This window comes from Talpa europaea (assembly GCF_964194135.1).
Source record: "Talpa europaea genome assembly, chromosome: 2".
NCBI classification, from domain to species: Eukaryota; Metazoa; Chordata; class Mammalia; order Eulipotyphla; family Talpidae; genus Talpa; species Talpa europaea.
The window spans coordinates 84,550,039-84,574,944 of NC_140068.1; the positions used below are offsets into that span (position 1 = coordinate 84,550,039).

Here is a 24,906-nt window from a genome sequence, read left to right on the forward strand (position 1 = left end):
CCCTCTCAAGTAGTATATTTTACAGATTATTTGTAAAGATATCACCATATTTATAGCACAGATCTCTTTAAAAATAATACTACAAGTTTCAATAAAAAAACTATTGTTGAACTTTCTTTACTTTTATACAGATTCAGTAGTATTTTCAAGCAAACTAAAAAAAAAAGTTTGCAATCCCAGCACATAAGAAATAAGGCCTCTGTTTTTTCAGGTTGGCAAGACGTGTATGTGTATGCTTTTTATATATTTATATATAAAAAGTTCACCCTCTCCCTACTTATCTATAGACATTATATATTTATACTTCTTTATCACAACATCAGCATTTGTTATTTTTTAGGTATTATGTCTGTTGAAGTTCATAGTGTTGCTTTGGAATTCCTAGAGCACTGAGAACAGCGGTCTGTGCCTCTTCAAGAAGATAGGACTGCTTGCTTCAGCTTCTCTACTTCCATCTACAATACAAAACATAATCTAAGCAACAGATCAAATTTACTTTAGTAAAGTTTGTTTTATCCTATATCATTAAGATATAGGATATCATAGTTTAAAGCATCCAGATATTGATTTTTAGATCTAAAATCCAATTTCCAAGGATGTAATAAATGAAAATAGAAAAAGTTCATCATAAGAAAACACCACAATGCAAATTCCTAAATGGCATGTGACAACAAAAAAGTAACTAGAGGGCCTCCCTGGTGGCAGTTAAAAGTCAGTGCTATCAAGCCATCGCCAGCCATTGCAGCATGAGTTTGATACCCGGCCAGGGAGGTGACCCACATGGTGCAGCAGACATCTCCAGACTCGCCCGCTGCTCCCCTCAGTGTATTTCAGTCAATCTGCCTTTTCTGTTCCCCACTCTGTCTCTGGTGAATCCTCTCACCCCCCACACCTCTGGTCTGTACCCCAGTTCTTGTATGCATAAATCTTAAAAAAAAGAAAAGAAAAGAAAAGAAAAGAAAAAAAGTCTATTGGTGAAGAAAAGAGAACTTCAGATCAAGAAAGAAGCAGTAAAAAGTGCAAAAGATCTAGAAGTAGATACTCTTCAGAGGTAAGACCCGTATTTATTTTATTCATGATACCTTATGCCTCATACCTTGTGCCTCGTGCACTGCCTATGAGAATAGGTAAAAAATATTTGCTTCAAGAATGAAAGGAATGTGACAGGGAGTTGACAAGATTAATTACATAACTACTAAGCAGCAAAAGTGTGCAAAATGAAGTAGTATAGTATAGTGGAACCAATCATGCAACTTGACTAGAAAAAATATGTCCAGTTTACACTGACTAAAATCTCAATACTGAGAGAAATGAATTACCTCTAGGTTACTTCTCATTGCCTTCTCTTCTTCCAAATCTTTTCTTAGTTTTTCCAGTTCTTTCCTAAAAACAAAGTATTTACCACTGTTAACTCCTTAAATTAAAGGATGAATTTGACTTACATTAATAGGCGTTGCCTGACATCCCAGAACATGGGAAAAACTATTAATTGGTTGAAAAAAAAAGTCTAACTCCCTAGTTTGAATGGTTCAATGAAACTACTAGCCAAGACAAAACCAAGGAAAATCTGAGAGAAAGAAATGTTAAAGTGAATACAAAGCAACTCATGACAAAACAGAACAGTAACTAGCCTTTAGAAGTTTTCCATATCCAACTTTCATGCATTTCCCATATTGAACAAACAAGTTGGTAAAATCAATGTCAAATTATGTCAGAGTACAAGATAAATTGTAACTTATTTAATAAGAAGTTGGATTTCACATTCTTTTTTACCTTTAAAAATTAAATATTACATTAAAATCCAAAAACTAAACCAGTAAACAAAAAACTTCAGCCAATGATCCTTCTTCCTTAATTCATATTTTCTTTTTTTCTGTTCCCTTTTATCTTTTTGTAGTTAATTTTCCCTCCACAGCTATAAGTAACATATAGTATTGCCTTTTTACAAAGTACCCTCAGACATCTCCATGCTACTAAAATTAGCAGATTTCTCATAACTGCTATTTGATATTCAAACAGCCAGGGTTTCTGTTTGGTTAGTTAAGTTTATTTGGGGGTGGGGGGGAGCCGCAAAGGGAATGAGAAGACTAGAAATTTCACTTAACACCATAAATATCAGTGTATCAAATTTCTAAATCAAAAGTATGTGTATTTTCAGCTTTAACATATACTAAAAAAATTATCTTCAAGAGTATTATAGACATAATAGTTTGAGAAACTTGAAAACTCATAAAGAAAGAATATATGAGAAAGGCAGTTTTAAATTATGCAATTTCAAAACTATTTTTTTCCTGTGGTTTTAATGATTACAAAATTACTTATCTATATTGGGAGTAAACTGTCTACTGTTTTCTATTGGCCATAATTTTAAAATATTTAACTCAAAACTATCTAGAATATATTTGGTATACAACATAAAATATGCTTCAAATCTAACTTCCTATTTCTATAGGTTATCAATAAATTAAATAATGCCTCCTTTTTATACTTGCTAGCAATCTGAATACTAATGAAAGAGAGCTCTAAGCCAATAGTAAATATGGGTTTAGGTTCTAGCTTTGCCATTTAAGAGATGTGTGATCTTAGGTAAAGAAACGAATCCCAGGGGCCTCCCCTGGTGGCGCAGCGGTTGAGTGCTGGGCTGCGAGGCTGCCCGCAGCCTCTGCAGCGCTGTTTCGTTCCTCAGCCGCAGGCAAGGGTCCCACCAAAAAAAAAAAAAAAAGAAAAAAAAGAAAAAAGAAAAAAGAAAAGAATCCTGGGCCTCCCCCGGTGGTGCAGCGGGTTGAGCGCAGTGCTGTGAAGCTGTCCACAGCCTCTGCAGCACGGGTTCGATTTCCAGCCGGCCAGGGAGATTGCCACATGGAGTGGCAGACCTCTTGTGTCACACGTGCTGCTCCTCTCAGCAGTGTATTTCAGTCAGTCTGCCTGTTCTATGCCCTGCTCTGTCTCTGGTGAATCCTCTCACCCTCCTGCGCCTCTGGCCTGTACTCCAGCTATTGTATAAATAAAAAAAAAATCTTAAAAAAAAAAAAAAGAAAAAAAAGAAATGAATCCTTATCAAAATAAGGGGGTTGCAATTGTATAGGGAATATAAAAATAAAATTAAAAAAAAAAAGAATAATTAACATACATTTGATCACAAGATTTCTAGCTTTAAAGATACATATGCTGGGCCTCCCTGGTGGCACAGGCAGTTAAGCACTGCACTGTGAAGCTGTCCACAGTCTCTGCAGCGCTGGTTCGATCCTGGCCAGCTGGCAAGAAAGCCACATGGCAAAGCAGACTACTCCTGTCTCTCCCACTGCTCCCCTCAGCAGTCTATTTCCTCAGTCTGCCTGTTCTGTTCCCCACTCTGTCTCTGGTGAATCCTCTCACCCTCCCACATCTGCCCTGTATCCCGGTTCTTGTATAAATAAATTGTTAAAAAAAATCAGAAAATCTTAAAAAAAAAAAAAAAAAAGATACATATGCTACTTTACAATATCAAGCTACTAGAACAAATTTTCTAGTTCAATTGTGCCAAAAGGAGAAAAGTACTATTAATAAAATTTCTTTGAAAATATATTCTTTGTTCATATGATAATCTGGCAGAACACATCTTTACTTAATATAGTTTAAAAAAATTCTTCACACAAGTGTAAAGTAATACTCAAAGAAGAAAACAAGGGCAACTTACCCATGATCCTTTTTCAATGCTTCTACTGTGCACAGCAATTCAATAATCTGAGCTCTAAGTTCATCCAGGGAATTTGTTTTCCCATCATCTGTTTCTATTTTAGTTTTGCTTTCTAATGGAGTTACAAAAGCAGTCATATTTGGTTTAGAAACACTTGAAGGTGCTGAACAATACACAGACGGCTGAAAATATAGTAAACAGAAAATACAATAAAAGTTTCTGATTTATGTTTTTATTATATTATGTTTATATTTATTTAATGTTTTATGTTTTATTATATTTATGTTTATATTATAATTATATTATATTGCATTTATGTTTATATTATATTTAAGTTCAAACAATTTTATAGCAAGGAGATAAAGTAATACTTCAAGATAAATGGTAAATTTAGAAATTCAAAAAGCAGTGTGATGTACATAAGTGGCAAAACTGCCAAAAAACTGAAGATAAATCTATAATCACTCAGGGTTTGTAAGAAATGCCAAGACCATTTTAAAAAGAAAGAGGAGGAAAATCCATTGGATTTATCTTATGAATGGTTTTGCCTGGTGGAGCACCAAAAAGCAAGACTATGCCAGCACTATTATTGAAGTTGTTTTTTGCTCATTTGTATGAAATAATTATTATTTAGAATACCCAAAAAGTTTCACTGGAAAATAATTCAGAAGAATTAGTAAATCTAAGTAAGAAGTACTAAAATTAACACATGGTCTGACGTGATTTTATTACACAAAACAGCAGCAAGTAAAATTTCATTAGACTACTAGACAGTTGGGAGAATCAGATTAAGTATATCTCATAAACTGAAATGGCAGCAAAAGTCCTAAAACAAAGTTAAGGAGGAAACACGATCTTCTGAAATACATGTATCAGCTATATAGTACTATCTTAAATAAAAATGTTGAGAGTTTAGAAAATACTGATGAACAGCATGTAATTCATTCATAAATAAGGAATCATTTATGTCATTCATTAAAGCATATATTCAGTTACATTGCAAAATACCAACTTAGGTAAGGAGTAAACAAATGATAGCTTTTTACCTTGAAGAGGGTATGTTTAATGAAATAATGAAACAGATGTATACATCAACACTTTAAAAAATATGAAACATGTAACATTTATATTACTCATTTAAAATAATGTTAGCTCTTCTAAAGAAAGAACCAAAAGAATAATGTGTCTTGTTTAACAACTAAATTTTTTAACAGATCATTTCTTGGCAAAAGAAATAATTCTTCATAAGGAATATTTTAAATCCCACAATTTTGATGTTTACAAAGAATTTTACAAATTTTATTAACTGTAGACCACAATGCACCTCACCTTTGGGGAGTAGCACGAATCCCTTTTAAATTCAGATGGCTTTAGATTGGCACTATCTTCTTCTTTTGGTAACTTTAAGATTTTTTCTGGACTTTGAGTTGGCTAAATGATTTTTTGAAAATCAAGCAACAGAAAAAAATCAAGGAAGGAAAAGAAATAGACATTTGAATAAAGTATATAACTTTTATCACTGTTTTAGTAGCTACTGTTCCAGACATTCCATTCTAACAGGATATTACATAATTTCATGATGTATAATACACTGCATATCTTGAGGGGAAAAAGAGCTATTTGCCTCTAAGCAACAAAAAATTTCTCTACTTAAGTAATTTAAAAGCACCACAGTGCTTATGAGTTACTATACTTACACTAAAGAACTAACAAGATCTGGAGCATTGTACAGAAAGCATAAAAAGAAGTTACATATTTAAATAACTAACATTAGTACTATTAAAAAAAAAAGGCAGGAAACTCCTGCCCACCTGTGATTATGCAGGTGCCTCTTTTAACCAACTCTCTCCCTCTGCAGGGCAGCAGCTTCCTGCCTGCCTATGACCTGTCAAGGCCGCCCACCTGCAACCATGCAGGCCTCTCTCAGCAAACCTGTCCCTTCTGGGGCAGCTCTTCCTATCCACTTGTGTCTATGCAAGTGTCCTTTATTCTTCTCTCCCTTTCCCTAATAAATCTGCTCTTTAAATATATATTTTTAAACATATATTAAATATATATTTAATGTTATATATATTAAATATATATTAAATATAAATATATAAAAATATATATCTAATGATATATTAAATATATGTTTTATATATTAAATATATATTTTATGCTTATTAAATATATTATATATATTAAATATATATTATATGCATATTAAATATATAAAAATATATATTAAATATATATTAAAGACTAGATTAGGGGGAAGGAGGAATTCCCTTTCTTTCCCAAAGTGAGCATACAACACACCATTCTAATTACTGTTGCTGGGCAGCTGGACTGCACAGGTTCCCTGTCCCCTTATGACCCTGTACTCTAAAGTTATAGTTTTACAACAAGTCTATATCTGATTCTGTAACTTTCCATTCCAAGTCCAGTTGAAATGAACTTAACTCCCTGTATCTCCTTAAATACAATCATTTGCCACTTAAGTATATCTTCCTGATTTTAAAACTAAGGTGGAGGTATAAATCCCATCCTCATTCTTATCTTCAAAAAGACACTGGAATTGCTAGATTCTCTGTGTTTTACAACAGCAACTCTTAACTCACAGAATGTCCACCATTGAAGCGGGCGGGCAACCTTCTTCCAGGCATCTTGGGTCTATTTGCAGTGAGATGTAGTAAGTTTTCTGAAGAAGCTATGTCATCAAAATTTATAAGATCTGGAGAATAAAATTAAACATATCTACTAAGATAAACTATATTTTTAATGGTAAAAAAGATTGCTTTTGGACTTCTAACAAACTATAAATTCAAAACAGTACCACTAGGACGCACAAGTTGACCTGTGCTTTTCATATGCATTTGGAAAACAACACTCACCCTTAAAAAATTCCTTTACCTAATACATTTTATAGTATAAGACTATTAAGAAGAATATAAAGTTCATGTTTGCAATAGAGACTTAGGTCTCAACAAATATTTCTTATTGAAAGACAGAAGTCTGTACCATAAGTTGTGGAAGCATAAAAAAAGCTGTTATATTTTTTGCTTATAAAAAAACATGACCTACTTCTTCAACTCATAATACAGAAAACTAAATCATAAAATTTGCTTTAAACTTAAGTAATATCCTAATATGCAAACCTTAAGGACTCAACTATATTTGGGACCCTGCTGCTTTCCAACTACACTTCTCAATATGTAATGAAATTATGATTTAATATCTTTACGTTATATGTATAAATATATGTGTACAATGATATAGTGGAACTCGAAGACTGTTTAAATTTCACTGCATCTCTGCTTAGACATTACCATGTTTCAGAATAAAAAGATAGTTATCAACCTAAAGCAAATCTAATAGCAATGGAAAATTATACATAGATTATACACTTGTGTTTCCCCACCATCAAATGCTGGCCAACCTTGCACCCACTAAGTTGGGCTTAAGGACAAATCTAGGCAATTTGAATCTCTGGAACAATGGTATATTCCTCCCCCTTTTTCTACATGATCCAGAAAACCTTGCTATAGGAGATCATCTTTAACTTTAAAGTACAAATAATGAAAAGTGACACAGGAAACTGTCATTCCAGACACCTGTATTGTAAATATAACCTTCCTTTAGCCCAGATTCCAAACTAGGGATATTAATTATAATCAAATACTCTACATGGCAGCAGGTATCTTTGGCCTGATATTCCTTGTAGGAGGTTATATGCCACATTACCATTTGCCTGAATGTTTACAACGCTTTCTGCCAAATAGTTATATGTCCCAACTCAGTTACTTGTTATTTCTCAAAAGAAATCTAAGGATACTTATCATAACTTCCTTAAAAATTTATTCATCAATTTTCATATTCAAAGGAATTTATCTAGAAAGAAATTTAAGGCATGGAGGATACAAAGGTAAGACACAGAAAAAGGTATCTCTAGTTAGTGATATGTATTTTATAATAACTCAAAGTATTTGTTAGTCTCATCTCATTTTTTTTCCATTACACATTGTGGTACTACTTTGTGTTCTATCTGTCATCTAATCACTAAGTTAATACTTTACAACAGGCAATCTAGTGTGCTTGGTTCAATTTTTGTGTTGAGTCACTTAAAAATTGCCTATAAGTAGTTATAAAATATAACAAACCATAGTAAGAAACAGTAGTTTCAATGGAAAATGTATCCTGTAATGTGAAAGACCTTGTGTTTATAAATATACACTACCTCATTTTATCTGTAAATATCATAAACAAAACAATATTTTAAAAGTTTAAAATTATGTTGTAGTTTGAAGAGTTATAAACCGCTTTAACACTGAAAAATGTGTACTGACAATCTTCAAATAAGCCTTAACTAACATGATGCAATCATTTTGGTCTGTGGGGATTATTTTCAAATGCATATTTAAGCAACTTTCAGAAAGAAAAAGAAAGAAAAACATAGGAAGGGATGAAGATAAATGAAACTGAAAAGGTAATTAAAAGGTAGATTTATGAAATTATATACCATGCTTATGTAAAAATGCCTTGTATATGTCCAATTTGGGGTTAAAATACCACAACAAATAATTTTACTATTCTAAAACTCTCTCAGGTTCTCCATTTAAGTCATTGGTTTAGTAAAATCAAATAGTGCACATTTTTGACTCATGATATATTTGAACACTTTTTTATTACCTAAGAGCAATATCAATGGATTTATACTGTACATGTGGCATAAAAGCATGACAATCACTTAACTCTTGCAATCACATTGTCACTCTGCCATTTACATTTCCACATATTGCCTAAGCAGACAAGAAATTTTAAAGAATCAAAATAACTGACCCTTACGGCTGCCGATTAAAAAATGTTTTTATCAAAGCATATCTTTAAGCAAGAAAATATTTTCAACATGAATCTCACTTTATTTTAAAATGGAAAACCAAAAGGGTTAGAATAAATAGACAGACAAACATGTATACTTTTAGTAAAATTATAAAGAAAAATCAATGTGCACCACCTATTTATACTGAATACACTATTGCGATTTCTTTTATAAATTGTCATCTTACCAAAATGGAGAAAGGTAGGATAATTTTCTGACACGTAAGAAGGGAAACATGGCAAACAGGCTAGGAAACAAAATCTGGAAAGAAAAGTCAAGGATAGGAATGTCTAGAAAAAAGACTAAACCAAAAAAATTATTTCACAAAGCAGGAAAAAGGAACAATTGTAGAATGAATAGAACCATTTCTTTGTTTAGTATTACTGAAGTTTATTTAAGCTTACAAAAGAGGTATATCAAATTTTAGATTTATTCCTTTGTCTTCCAAAAAGGAAAAACTATGATTAGTATTAATTTCAACACAAATTAAGCTATAAAGAAACCTTTTTTAATATTCACTGGACACAAAACAGTTGTTGGAAAATTTAGTGGTAAAATTTACTTAAGAGATCACAGAATAAATCAACAATTCATTAATATAGTTATAACAAAAATTAAACCACTTTTTAGTCAAGTCTTTAGCATATTATAGTGATTACAATGAAAGACACAATTTTAATTGATATAATAAAAGAAAAATGTCAAAATTACTTTCAAATATCTCATAATAAAAAATCAATTCAATCCAATGCTTAAAACCTCATACATAATGAAAATCCAATCATGCTTAAATGATACTCTCTAAAATGGTACTATCAAGAAAATTCTTATTAGAACATAAAATTTTAATCTGCTCTTATTCCTCAGATGTAGTCTAGGGTGCAGTGTTTTGTTTTTTATCAGAGTTTAGTACAGGCTGTTTTTATAATGTCTACCACTCAAAGACTACCAAGGATTATCAAGGAATCTGTATCCCTAAAATTTCCTTTCAATTCAAGAATTTACCACAGAAGAACCATAGGAAGGATTAAAAACCTTACAGTAAGAGAAATCTTTATAACCTGTGTTTTCTCAATGTAATAGTTATCACTAAATTTTGTATTTTGTATAGCTGATACTTGATGTAATGTTGATAGCAAAACAAAATTGATTCCAGCCTGAAGCCAGCCACTGTCTATGTTAAGTTTGCATATTCTTCCCATGTCTATGTGGGTTTTCTCTGAGTACTTTAGCTTCCTCCCATATTCCAAAGATTATCCAAGTGTGAGGGAGGGTAGGTGTGTGGGATATGCTCTGTGATGGAAAGGTGTCCTGTCCAGAGTGGGTTCCTGTCTCATGTCCTGAGCTTCCTGGACAGGCTCCAGCCACTCTTAACCCTGAGCTCAAAAAAGCTGGTTGGCAAATAAATGATGAATGAATGAATGAATACAAATTAGTTTATATCAGAAGTGACTAGGTGTTTATACAGAAGTTTGGTGATGTTTTTGTGATGTGAAATATGCTATGGGAATTTATCTTCTGTTTATACCAATTAGCCTATGGTCAAATTAGTTTCTTTAAACACTGTTTTACTTAAAGTCACATTTCCAAGAATCTATTAATGATATTAAGGAGGACGTATTGGATTCCAAAACCACTTGTGAAACAGCTTTACTTCTTGGAAAATTTACTACTTTAGAAATACTTAGATCATGTGAACTCTATAACCAGCATTGGCAGTGAGATTATCTTAAACCAATTTTTAATAAAGTACTTGAAAGAGAGAAAAACAAAATGAAAATCTGGTTCTAAAGTACCACAATCTGCAGCACTGTATACCATATATACAATATATCTGGAAAGACTTGAAGAAAAACAATTGTAGTATTTTTCTTCTATGTTCAAAAGTCAGTATACATAATTTACATATATGGCTTTCTAAACAGGGAAATAATCTCAGAGTAGAGTCAGGAATACACATCCTATATAGTTAAGCAGAAACGGAATAAAATGGATTAACAATGGGAAGAGGGAGAAATAAAATTTTATAAGAACTTTCATGTCAGATACTGTAATAGGTATCACAGATATACTAGATGATTTCATTAAAAGGTCAATGAGAAAGAGATTAAGAAATAGCCCAATGAGCAATCAGTTTCTAATTTAAAACCCCCATTTTTTAACAAAAAAGTCAATGTACTTTTCTACTATGTCATATACCGTTTTACCTCAAGTTATTTTACATAATAATTCTACAAAGATTTTCATTTGGAGGGCCTCCCTAGTGGTATAGGGGTTAAGTCTCAGCATTATCAAGCTATGGGTAGCAACTGCAGCACGAGTTTGATCCCTAGTCAGGGAGCTGACCCACATGGCAGCAGACTTCTCCTGTCTCGCCCGCTGCTCCCGTCAGCAGTGTACTTCATTGGTCTGCCTGTTCTGCTCCCCACTCAGTCTCTGGTGAATCCTCTCACTCCCTCACCTCTGGCCTAGACCCCAGTTCTTCTATGTGCATAAATAAAGAACATAAATCTTTAAAAAATAAGTAAAAAGTTCTTTTAAAAAATAACAAGATTTTCATTTGTTTTAAACTTTCTGAAACTTCTGTTAAAGGACTACTTTCATATGCTACTTTCAGAAATTTAAAATCTCAAACTGAGCCAAATATATAAGTTATGCCTCAACCTAATGCCAAACTTGAGACTTCATTCAATCTACAGTATTTTTAAGGTGTTAATATCTCAAAGAAGAGGCAGAAGCATGTTCATACAAAGTACTAAGAACATTTTATGCCACACATACTGAAAACATGTAAAATATATTTTACAATATAGTGACAAAAAAAAATTGATGAAAAAAAGGAAATAGGGAATAGTCTCTGAATTAAGGCTTGAGATTGAAGTTATTTTTGTCAACAGCTACCACCCCTTATCTTAGCATATTAGTTGTACCTGTAACAAAACTGAAGATATAACACTTTCTCAGTAAATATTTGCTACTTAATACGAACTCAATTCCCAACAATTATGTATTCTGAGCTTTATATTACGTGACATAGTACATGAAAGGCAATCTGGTAACTCAAGAACTAAAGGACAGTAGTTTGAAACTTAGTTGAAACTGACCTTGTTTTAGCTGCAGCCACTCTTAAAAATTACTTCCTTTTTTTTGTTTGAAGAAAAACCAACCAGAAATAAGAAATTTTCAAACCCCACTCTACAAAGCCTCATTTTTAAATGAAAGTAAATAATGACTACAAATAGAAGAAAATAATTCAGACCAAAAATACCATAAAAAATAAACCTTCAACCACCAGTAGTTTTATATTACTATTTGTACTATTTCTGTTAGAAAGAGCAAAGGAAACACAAACTTCTTAGTGATTGTATATAAAAAAAATTTCAGAAAAAGTGAAAATTTCTTTTAATTTACTGAATTTTCTTTTGTAATTTCCACATCCTTTAGAAAAAAATAAATATATGAGTGATACAAAGTAACATAAAAATGCAGGTTAAAAAAAAAAAAAAAAGGCTCAGGTCCCCCAAAAAGACTCATCAAAATTTAAGATTTATGTTTTAAAGACCGAACATACTGTAGAAGTTCAAAAATACCAATGGATTTTTTTATTTTCAGAGTTAAAAGTATACATCTGAAAGTTAAAGTTTACTTTTGAAAACCTATTGCCAGCTATATTTTAAATAAATGAGAAAATAGTAAGGACTGATAAAATTCTACTTTTTAACCAGTAACTTCAATAAAAAAGAGTAAAAGATACTTTCTAATAACCTAAGAAGGATTTTATTTTATTTAACAGTAAGAACACTCTTCACAGGCTAAAACATAACTGAATATATTTGAGTGAATGGCTCTAAAATATAATCAACATCCCAATTTCCAAAAACTGCTAATGAATATAGCTTCATCCAGAGTAGAAAGGATCCATTACATAATGAAAGAGACATAAAACAAAACATTCAAATTTAAAAAAAACAATGAAGCCATACTTAGGTCACAACTTTCGTACTAGCAAACTGAAAAGAGGAAGAAAAATAAAACATCTAAAACACATAAACTGTATTGTACATCTGACAATACAGTAACAAAACAAAAAAAAATGTTATTTGCCTTGAAGTTCAAATATAAATACAAAAAGTTAATACTGAAGATAAAAAAAATAAGACTAAATTTTTAAACAATATCTGAGCACTTTACATAGATTTAAAGAGTTCTCATGTGATTTATATGATCTTGGAAATCTGGCAAGTTTATGACTCGCTTTGTTTATACAGAAAATAGGGAAAAATAGCATCTGCCTCTTAAATTACTGTAAAGATAAAATATATATTAGAAAGTGCTTTGAAAATGTAAAAATACTTGAAAAGCACAATATCATAACTATTACTACAAAGTAATGATTATGTAACACTTTCCACAGTTAATCTATTATTAAGGATTCTCCATTTCAACATTTTTTTATTCTACAAAAAAAAGATCAGGACACAAATAATTGATTAATGGGCTAAAAAAAAAAAATCAATACTGAAACTCAAGGGACATTTACCCACAACTGTTGATCTATATATACAGAGAAAATGTCAGTAAAAAGTCTATTTTCCTGAATTGGGGGGGGGGCAGGGAGTATCTTAAGTGGAAAAATAAAAAGTCTACTTAAAATAATCCAGTAATGGAATTTAAAGTCTATATCATTTTTTAAAATTTTTCAAACAAAAATGTATTCATGTCTTCTGAGGCCATGCATTTTGAAGAAATAACATGATAAATGGATATCTTTTAAGCTCCTCCAAGCAGTAAGAAAGTTTATATAAGTCATAACTATTTTGCCTATTTATCTTTTTTGTTTTTTCTACTTTGACTTCATAAATTTGAAATAAATTTGAATTAATTTCCACAGCATCTACACACACGAATTGTATACACAAATTTATTTTAAATAATTTGTGAAACCACTGGCAATGTTTTTATGACATCATCTTTCTACATATAACTTACCTGTTTCTTTAGAGCTCCTAAATGTAAATGAATCGAAGTCTACTGATTTTGGTCTAGGTGGTAACGGTTCAGAATCTAGTTTTGGTTTTGATACTGGTTCAGTTTCAAATTTTGATGAAATGGTAGAAACTTCCCCATTAATCCTGAATGAGAAAAATCAAACATATGAAAAAAATCACTCATATGTGAAACATGATCATTTTTTAACAACTGATTAAATGGTGCTATAGATATTTAGCATAAGACTGATCTCTTTCTGTTCCATAAAATTATTTTATGGAAATAAATATCCACCCTAAGACTAATCACAGCAAAAACTATTGTTAGAAATATCAAGTTAAAGGAATTCACTTATTATGAATGTAAGATTAACATTTAAATAACAAATATGGGCACAATTACTCAAAACTTACTTTGAGTTATAGAAAGGCAGTAGAGCCAAAGCTAACTTAAAATTAGGTAAAACTTACTTGGCTACAGGAGGTGGTGGAGGAACTGGTTTTTCAGGTCGCTTTGGGTATATTGTTCCAGGAGATCGCAATAAATTATTGGCTTTGGTAGGTGGAGTAGGTTTCTTGGGTGGGACTTGTGGAGCAGCTGGTTTAGAAGGCTTCTGTTCCAGTGTTGTTTTTTCATCTGATTAAAAAATATTTAATAAGTTATTAATAGTTAGAGCTATCTAGGTTTTTCTATTTTTTTGTCAGCCTGAAAAAAGTGTGAAACAGAGAGAGAGAGAGTTTACTTTGGTGAGAAGGGGACCTTCTCTCTAAAATAAGCTTCTGACTAACAAACAATGCCTATTTCTTATGTCTTTGCAGCAGTAAGGGAACAGTATTTCTCAAAAAGAACAGTATTATCAGACTTAAATCCAGACCACTTTCTGTAACTGACATATATGAAAGTGAAAACAAATAGGAATCCTAGTGCCATTTAAAATTCTTACTTAGAATAATCACAATGATTAAAAAAAAACAAATTTAAGAGAAACTGAGGCTAGGCTGATTAGTCACAAATGAGAGAATTATAACCTTATAATTCTAATATTTTATTAGAAAAATCTTATTAACATTTCATTTAATTAATCTATGAAGTACATAAGAAATACGCTGGAAAAAACACTGAGAACAATTCTTTGCCATATTAATGTTTGTCACCAAAAAGGTACACACTTTTGGTACTACACATAAAGACATATTAAGTTCCTGATCTTTCAGATACTAAGAACAAGTATTAAAACTGACATACTTGCACACATATTAGATATTCATGATAACACCAGTCAGTGAAAATGTGCATAGGTCTTACAGCACAAGGTAAGAAATTCCTGAGTGCAATACTGAATAATTTTCAAAATTTGGTCTTTCAAAAGAATGTATCACAGGACCACAAGTAATTTAATGACATTTCACATCAATTAGAAACCAGTAATTTTGAATCATAAATACTGCACACCAAAGGTAAACCAAGGTAAACCCTCCATTCAAAATGACTGGTTTTATCTACCAACAATGAAAATACTACTATTCTCATTAAACAGTTATTCCCCATTCCCTCCTCCATCTAGTCTCTGACAGCCACCAGATTTGTCTCATTTCTACAGACTTTTCTACTCTGGATATTTCATATAGATGGAACTGTTAGGGGGAAAAGGATGTCCCAAAGCTAATTCCATACAGGCTTTGTGGACTCCGCCCCCACTCCAGACCAAAGCCAAAAGACACTGGGAACTACAAATCCCATCACCACCAAAGGGAAGGTTGCTGTAACCTGAGGGTGGGGTTAAGCAGCCAGGTTTGGTATAAAACCAGACAAGTGGGCTTTGGGGGATTCCCCATTTTGGCTCCCCGGCAGCTGGAAGCTCCAGGCCTGCTCTGAGAGTACTTTTGGGTTTCCGGGTCGGCGGATCAGGTAGGACACATTAAAGACTTTATTTCCCTATTTTCTCCCTGAGTTGTACATTTCCTCAATTCCTTTTCCATTGTTAATAAACCTTTTATTAACCTTTTGTGTGTGCCTGTAGTGGAGTATTAATAAGTCCCTTTTTAAGCGCGCGGGTGAGGACCCACAGCCAGGCAACCCGTTTTATATCGGGGCTGCTCCGTAACAGAACTATCCATAGAACATGAGACATTTTGTGTCTGACTTATTTTAAGTAGAATAATATTTTTGAGGTTTATCAATGTATCATGTTATCACTACCTCATTCCTTTTTGTGGATATTTCATTATATGTATGTAGCACAATACTTTGGCTATTGAAGGACGTCTTTTGACTACTGCAAACTACATTTTTGTTTCTACCTTTTGAATACTGGAAACAATGCTGCCATGAACATTCATTCACAAAGGATATGAAGACTTGTTTTCGTTTCTTTTAGATATATATCTAGGAGAAGAGGCTGGGTCATATGGTAATTCTGTTAACTTTTTGGGAAACTACCAAACTTTCTCACAGTAACTCAAACATTTTACATTCATATAAGCAGTGTACGAGGGGTCCAATTCTTCCACTTGTTGACAAAAACTTGTTATTTTCCATTTGTTATTTATTATTGTTGTTACCCTAGTGGATATGAAATGGGAGCCCACTGTGGTTTGGGTTTGCATTCCCTAATGAATAGTGATGTTATTAAATATCTTGTCATGAACTTGTTATCAGATACTCGATTTGGAAATTAGATTTCCCACTCTGTTTGTCCTCTCACTACTCTGATAATGCTATTTGATGAAAAAAAAATTTTATTTTAATGAAGTCCAAGTTAACTTTTTGTTGTTGTCTGAGCTTTTGTTATTATATCGAAAAATCCTTCACACAAACCCAAGCCCATGAAAATGTATCTCTGTTTTCTTCTAATAGTTTTAGTTTTATGGCTTTCATATTGAGGTAAATGATTTGTTTTCAGTCAAATTTTGAATATAGTTGAGATGAAGTTCAAAATAATTTTTTTATATGTGGATATTCAATTGTGTGTTCTAAAATTTTAGTTTATCTAGAAATTTACCAAAAACAAGAGAAAATTAGGGCCTCCCCGGTGGCGCAGCGGTTGAGCGCTGGGTTGCGAAGCTGCCCGCAGCCTCTGCAGCGCCGGTTCGATCCCCGGCTGCTTCCTGGCCACCAGAGGAGGGTCCCACATGGCGCGCAGACCTCTCCTGCCGCCCGCTGCTCCCCTCAGCAGTGTACTTCGGTCCTTCTGCCTGCTCTGCTCCCCGCTCTGGCTCTGGTGAATTCTCTCACCCTCCCACACTTCTGACTGTACCCAGTGCTTGTATGTATAAATCAATCAATCAATCAATAAACAAATCTTAAAAAAAAAAAAAAAAAAAAAAAACAAGAGAAAATTAGATCAAAAAAAATCTTAGGTTAATTTTCCTAATGCCCTGAGGAAAAACTATTCAAGATATAGGTGTTATAATTTAAGATAGAGAAAAGAAGAGTTATATGTATAAAGAAAACTTTTTGCTAAAATACATAGCAGCCAACAAAATACAGCAAATAACTGAAACAGGTATTTTATTTACTACAGAATATAGTGATGCATTACTAACATTGTTCATAAGTCAATCCACTTATTAATTCAGATGAGGGCAAGTTCCCTACTGTAAGACTAGTAATAGAAAAATAAGAACACTGGCACCAAAGCATGAATGATTACAAGTGTATAAATTCTACTGAAAAATCATATATTCTATTCTTTGATCAGTGGTCATTTAAGAGATGAGGTAGTAAAAACAATGTATTTCAAAAAAGAAGCATTCTTACTGGACTATATATTTTCCTGACATTTTAGAAAAACTCAGGAGAAATTTTATCACATTTATCTCACTCAACTGGCATGTTGGCATATATTTTCAGAAGCACAAACACAAAGTTCAGAACATTATCATGACAGGAACATACATGAGTAGCTATCATTCAGGCCAAGAACTGAACATCAGTCACATTAAGTTGCCTTCATATTTCTTCCTAATTACTACCCTGTTGCTCAAATACAATGGAGACTTCCAACACACAGAGTTTTTCATATTTTAACTTTACAACAATGAAATCATAAGATTCATATTTTGCGAGGAAATGTAACTCACCTATTGTTATTATACATTATCCTGGGGTACATAAAAATAGTACATTTACTCTAGGACTCAACTGCTGGAGGAAACTTGTGCTGTTTCTCTATGAGGGCCAATATAAATAATGCTGTGATAACCCTTATTTGAGTCTTTTGGTGCACATATAGAGCACACATTTCTGCTTGGCATAAAACTAGGCATACATTCAACTAGTTCTCCAGATTAATGTAACAATTTTTATTCCACCAACAGTCTATGGGAGTTCTACTACCATACATCCCATGTGATGTGAGATCACATCAGAAGAGATGTAATCCTATACCTCTGTCTCATAAACAGTGTTGTAAACCAATGTTACCTCAATTAAAAAATATATATTTAAATTAAAATATATTTCCTTGGGTAACTTTTCATACTTTCTTGATGAAGTACCATTCAAAACTCAATATTATTTTCTACTGTGTGGCAAGTTTTCATTCTTTGCAACAAACATTCCTAATTTTAATGTGCTCAAATCAATTTTTCACTGTGATAGTGTCTTATGTGTCATAAAGAAATATTTCCCACACTTTAAAGACATAAAAATACTGTTGCCTTATAGGATTTAGAGTCATAATCTACATGAAATTGACTTTTATTTGTATTATGAGGTAGGTTTCACTACCAAGAGTGTATGGGGTAATTTTCTTTGCATACTCTCAGGTTGGATTCCATATCACTTCCTGATTCTATGATTGCTTTTGATCATTTCTGGAAACCATTTGATCAAAACTGGAAACCATTACAACTTCAAAAAAGGTTGTGCTCCATTTTCTCACCCCCATCTGAGTCTTCAATTACATTTGTTAGAACTTTTCATCATATCCTACATGTCTTTTAAATTCTTTTTTATATTTTACATCATCTTCCCTACCGCTACCGGTTTCAATTCAGACGTTCTTTTTAAAATATGTATACATCCATATTAATATATATTACATATCTTTATACACATATATAAACAAATTTATTTACAAATACATTCATTTATATTAACCTTTACATTTATATGGTTTCTAATTCTGCCAAATTACCAATCACATCTTTTATTATTTGAACATGTATTAAGCATAGATACTTTACAGCTTGTGTCTGGTATCTCCAGTAACTGGAACACTTGGGGGCCAGGTTCCATTTTCTGCTATTGATTTCTAGTCATGTATCATAGCTCTAAGTATGTCTGGCTATTTCTGAGTAAGTATAAGACACAGATATTTATGTGAAAGCATACAAAGATAATTTAAAAATCTAGATTATGTTGTATTCTTCAGAGAATAAAAATCTACTTTGTTTCAGGTAGGTAATCTAAGGGGCAGTAAAAATCTCAGATTACCTTTTTTCAATAAAGGATTGAAGCATTTTGAAGTTGGGCTTAAGTGATTTTGAGTCAGTTCTATTTCCATTTCATACTTTCTATTAAAGTGAACTTGTTGGGAACCCAACTGAAAACTTAAGTGTTCACTAAGGTACTTCCCTTTCTGTTGACCCTGAGCTCATTTTTTGCCTCCCTGGACCCAAAAACCTACTGAAAGTTCTTTTCAGGCTCAGCTACCACTTTCAGAATTAGCAAATGCCTCAAAATGAAATACAGGTCCAAATGCCAGACTTAATACTGAGTTGCCCTCCTCCTCTTTTTAATCTTCACCCTATAATTCTTCGCTTTCCTTGATAGCTAATATTTAGTCTAACAGAGGACTTCCAGCAATATGTATATATTTTACACAACCCTTCTAGTTTTCCAGCAGGAAATGTCACTACTAGAAGAATAATCTGCTTCAACATTACTTTTATCTAATGTCTTGACTTCTATTTTTTATCATTAGCTGATCATTCTCTGTCTCCATGACACTCCCTATCAATCTTCTTCAGGTGTTCCATTTCACCTAGCAACTTCTTAAATAAACATATTCTCTAAGACTCTATCCTAAAATGTCTTCTCATTGTCATGCTAGGCATTTTTTTTATATCTTACCCATAACCATAATTTGATGGGCCACTTCCAGGATAGTACTGTCCAAGTAAAAGCATAATAGAAATTCGAAGCAACAGTTTACCATAATTCCTCTATTCATATCAAGCTCCAGGTCCAAAGTTTAGCTCATGCACATTTCTCCCAAAAAACTTTATTTTGTGCTTCCTATCTCATCTCCCCATCTTTACAACTGTTGGGATTCACTTAGCAAATAAGACATGTTCATGTAAAACCTAAACCAACTTCTTTATTATAGAGCCTAATATATATATTTCTGTATCGTTAGCAGGCAGTATACCAATTTACTCAAATTCATTCTACCTTCATAGGATTACACCAAGCCAGGAAGTGCACAACATTCTTTTTTTTTTTTTTAACCAGACTTACTGTTTTCAAAGTGATTATGTGCCCAAAGTTGGTCCAAGTAACTAAAGAGGACTTACATTCCATTGTTTGGGAGAGGATTTCCTATTACTAGGCAAAAACTATGCTGTCCTGCTTGTCAGTGTCAGCATTCCTGCAACACCCTGGGGCAACCAATCTGAAGATACAAGTGGACAGTAAATATGGCAGAATGAACAGGGATATAATAAAGGTCCATAATAAAATGACTGAAGTCATATGACTCCTACTTACAGACTTCCAATTATGTGAAACTATTTCCTCATTGTTAAAATCATTTGAGAAAGGTTTTCTGTTCTTCACATTCCAACTTCCTTTTCCTTTTATCTATACCACTACCACCACATCTATCCAAATAGTACTAGAACAAAGTTCCCGAAAAACAGATTTGAGCATGTCACATTATATAATTTAGTGTCTTTAAATTATACAATAATACTGTATTGAGTACCTACTATGAACTATATACCTACCTACTGAGCAAGGAACTAGAGAACCAATGTTAAAAAAGATTCAGACAGATACACACACACACTATACCTTTATTCTCACGGAGTTTAGTCAAGTATGGAAAAAAGATAATAAAATAACTAAACTATGTATGTGACAGACTACAATAAAAATTATCTACACTTGCTGAAGAGGCAACGTTATATGCTAGAACCTGAAAAATGGAAGGAATTAGCCACGAAAAGATTATGAAGGGAAGATGGAGTCCAGGGAAAGGGGATGATACCATCTAACTGTGAAGATAACTAGTATTCTATGAACATCATACAGGGGCTATTCTACATACAGAGAGCAAGAAAAGAGAAGTATGACGGTGACTAGATTACTTGAAACTTGGTAGGATAATCTAAGTTTAATGTAGTCAAGAAAGTTTTGTTTTGACAAGCAAATACTGTAAGCTGAATGTTTTCTCCGATTGCAACAGTAATGATTTAGATATATTAAGTTGTTGTGCCTAATGCCAATATGACATACACTTAATTTTCATACATAGCATAAATTCTCAAATGAAACCCTTATCACTATTTAAATTTTTTTTGAAACAGGAAAAAAAATAACTAAATATACACTCCTTGTCATAGCAATGAAAGGCTTTTCAAGAATTATACAAGTAGTTTTCAATTTTGTCTTCAGAGCAGACTCATGGAAAATTTTAAAAATACTAATACCTGAGTCCTACCCTATAAAAATTCTGAAGAGGATCCTAGGCATCAACACATCTTCTTAAACATACTCAGGTAACTATATACCACCAGGATTAAGAACAGTTGTATCAAGTTACCTTTTAGCATAATTTTTCACATCTCCTACATATGTGGCAGCCCTTTGTTAAATATGCTATGGTTTCTCTCATCATTTTCATATTCTCTCTCTGCAACTTGTAATCACCTTGTCTTTTCCAGTCAAAACACTGCTCATTTTCTAAGTCTCTGCATAATCACAACTTTTATTACCCACATTAACTATTCATCTAGCAATAGTGAGATTATCACTTTTAAAAAATGAAAACCAAAAATGAATTTAATCTTCCTAGTAACTAGCAGAAACCAGTTCCCACATATATACAGATGGATTTTTATGATACTGGACATTAGGCATCAAAAAAGAATACCATTTGCTACTTCTTAAGAAGTCAAGATTTTTTTTAGGTCCTAACTAGAGTGGTGTTATTATAAATATCAAAATGCCCTTTGTTGAATATTATTATCTAAGCATCATTTCCTTCTTTGGTAAGCATGCTAAATATAAAATACAATACAGGGCTGCCACAGTTCTCAACTCTGAGAATGTACTACCATCCCATCCGTGTCACAGATGAAAAGGCATCTGAATTTACCACTTCTAGTATGTGCTTTAAAATGAGTCTTAAACAGAGATCTTGACTTCAATTCCACACTAAACTGTATTACATCAAGTTTCAGAATACATACTTTAGAAACATAATTTGAACATAGATTTCCAATTCACTCTGCAAAATGATGAATACTGATTTAAAAATCCATAGCCAGCAAGTGAATCAGAAAATACACTTTTTATTCCATTTAAGTTTTCAGAAGTTTTTACTCTGCACAACTATGCATTCCTTTTTACTGACTTATTAAAAACAGAGCATACTCCCAAGCAAAAATATAAAGTAGATGTCTCAAAATTTCCATTTTAGGTATGTATGCTGAATTATGTACAAAGAACTATTATTCCGCTAACTTAGAATTCAATCTAAGACTAAAAATCTTTTCAGAATAGGAGAGAAAACTATTTTTGAAAAATTAAACATGTTCCACCACTAGGTCTTTCCTTTAGAAAAATTCTTATATATGTGTATGTATATACGTATATCTGTGTAAACATAAATATGTATAGGTACACAAATACATGGCAGAAAATATGAAATACAAACAAATGCAAGAAAAAGGGAACAATGTGAATAAATCCAACCAAACCCAAAGCAGGAACCACCAACATATGAAAGGTAAATGAACATGTGAGCCTTTACATGATGCCCAAAGACTCAAGAATAATACACCAAAAGACCAAATTCTGATAATCCTTAGTAACTTTTAGCTCAGTGAATGAATTAATTATACTACCACACTCTGGGTGGGAAAAAGCAACAGCCACATGACCTTCTTTAAGAGACAAAGGCTTACATAATCAGTAGAACCCCACATCTTTTTCAGGAAGATAGGTAGAGTAAGAATCACAATCCAAATTACTGGGATTGAAAGTTCCAAAATCAGTCAAATAGATCACTGAAATCTGTAGTCCCATATAGCAGTAATGAATTCCCAGTATTTTGACTACATCTTCCCAGCAACAATAACAGTAACTTGTTACCATTTAATGCCAGGCTAACATCTGTGCCACATGCAGAGACAAGAAAACCTCAAGAAGGTATATCTACCAGCAAACTCTCCCTTCCCATTCTACTAATTAGGAAACCAGACTCCATTATTAAGCTATTGGTTCCTGATTGAATGAGGTTATTATCTGGCTATGTTCTGCTTAAGAATCAACTAAAAATAAAAAGGCAGAAAGGGTTTCTACAATTGTATTAATAGAAATTGAAAGAAATGTTCATGCTAAAGTGAATACAGATTCACTGTCTCCACTAGTAAAAGTGTGAAGTTAGCCTGGTCCTCAGCAGTCCTTTAAGCTCTTCCTAAGTGGGTAACTGGAACTATGGGGAGGACATGTACATAAAGGTTACCATTTAAAGTGCTTCATAATCTACTTATAAAGTCAGAAGCAGCTTTGGTTACATTCTTTCATAATACACATTTATATGCCTCCAACCTGCCACTTCAAAATAAACAACAGTTCCTCCTTTCCTGTAATACATGTTTCATATTGAGAATATAACAAGGCACAAAGAATAAAGTGAGCTACTGAAGGGTAAGGCACTGAGAAGTTTCCCAAAAAAGCAGGAGAAAACTTGTGTTGTTTGCCTTCCTCCTTTTTTGTTATCTACAAACTGCTTCTAGACAATAAGCTGGGGTAATTTTAGGGCTTGCTTTACTAGTTTCCACTCTTTCAACAGTAACAGTCCACCTAAACTACCTGTCCAACGTTTGAAAGCCACTGATTCATATATTTTGACCAGTTTTCTGATAATTTAGCTTGAGAGGGCAACTTCAGTCTCTGTAACTTCATCATGGCCAAGATTTTAAGCATGTAAATATAATAAAAATACATCAGTTTTCATTTTGTTCATAAGAAAAACTATTTCAGGGCCTCCCTGGTGGCGCAAGGGGTTAAGATGCAACCTATGAAGCTATATGCAGCCACTGAAGCATGAGTTCAATCCCCAGCCAGGGAGCTACCCACATCGCACAGTAGACCTCTCCTGTCTCACCCGCTGTTCCCCTCAGCAGTGTATTTCAGTGGATCCGCCTGTTCTGTTCCCCACTGTGTCTCTGGTTGAATCCTCTCACCCCCCAGCACCTCTGGCCTATACCCCAGTTCTTGTATGCATAAATAAATCTCTAAAAAAAAAGAACTATTTCAGAGAAATATGTGAAGTCACTAAGTGTTATTAACAAAACCCTTAACTAATGGTGCAGACTATGAAATGAATAACATAAGCCAGCAACAGATTTCTTACTGATCCTACCTATCCTTGCAAGATGAGCTTTTCTAAGTTAGATATTGTAAGTACTAAAACAAACTGATCTAAGACTTGGCCTAGCAACATATCAAAAAAGGACTAAACTGAGATTAAGAAACATTTTTGTTAATTATAAATTATTTTTGTATCATACTTTAAAATTCTAAAATGTAAAAGTAGAAAAATAATAAAGGAATATAAAAATCTCCCAGTTGAGCACAAATCATGAGGAAAAGGTAAAGCTATGAAGGTGTATAATATATCTAGGGTATAAGTGTTTGGTACATTCAGTGACTGAAAACAGGCTAGAGGATGATAATAAATATGTAATATGGGAGTCAATTCCTGCAACACCAAGTGCTGGTCAGCATGTGGAGTAACTAGTGAGCTCATTCATTGCTGATAGTAATGGAAAATGGTACAGTCACTTTGGAAGACATTTTGGTGGCTTCTTAGAAAACCAAACTTACTCTTACCACATGATCTAGCAATCACAATCCTTGGTATATACCAAAGAAAAGTAAAAACTTATTTTCACATAAAAATCTGTACAAGGATATTTATAGCAGCCTTATTAATTGTTAAAACCTGGAAGCAACTAAATGTCATTTAGTAAGTGAAAGGATAAGTTGTGGTACATTCAGACACTAGAAAATTAACAGTAAGAAGAAATGAGCTAGGAAAAGATAAGGAGAAACCTAACATACGTAGTGTAAGAATCAAGTATGTGACATAGTGGCCAAAGCAAAATTACAGAGACAATGAAAAGATCCATGGTTGCCAGGG

At 32.9% G+C, this 24,906-nt stretch overlaps 1 protein-coding gene across 1 annotated transcript in view; it reads right to left on the reverse strand.

Annotated features, from left to right (window-relative positions):
- Positions 1-413: 413 nt before the first annotated feature.
- The window catches only part of CD2AP (CD2 associated protein), a gene marked incomplete at both ends in the record, with an annotated part of 65,068 nt that continues 40,575 nt past the window's right edge, over positions 414-24,906 (reverse strand). Inside the window, 7 exons of the mRNA XM_084258942.1 lie at positions 414-455; positions 1,320-1,383; positions 3,677-3,858; positions 5,006-5,107; positions 6,280-6,392; positions 13,527-13,669; positions 13,997-14,162. Of these exons, the coding sequence (XP_084115068.1) occupies positions 414-455; positions 1,320-1,383; positions 3,677-3,858; positions 5,006-5,107; positions 6,280-6,392; positions 13,527-13,669; positions 13,997-14,162 (812 nt within the window). The remainder of the gene's footprint in view (positions 456-1,319; positions 1,384-3,676; positions 3,859-5,005; positions 5,108-6,279; positions 6,393-13,526; positions 13,670-13,996; positions 14,163-24,906) is intronic.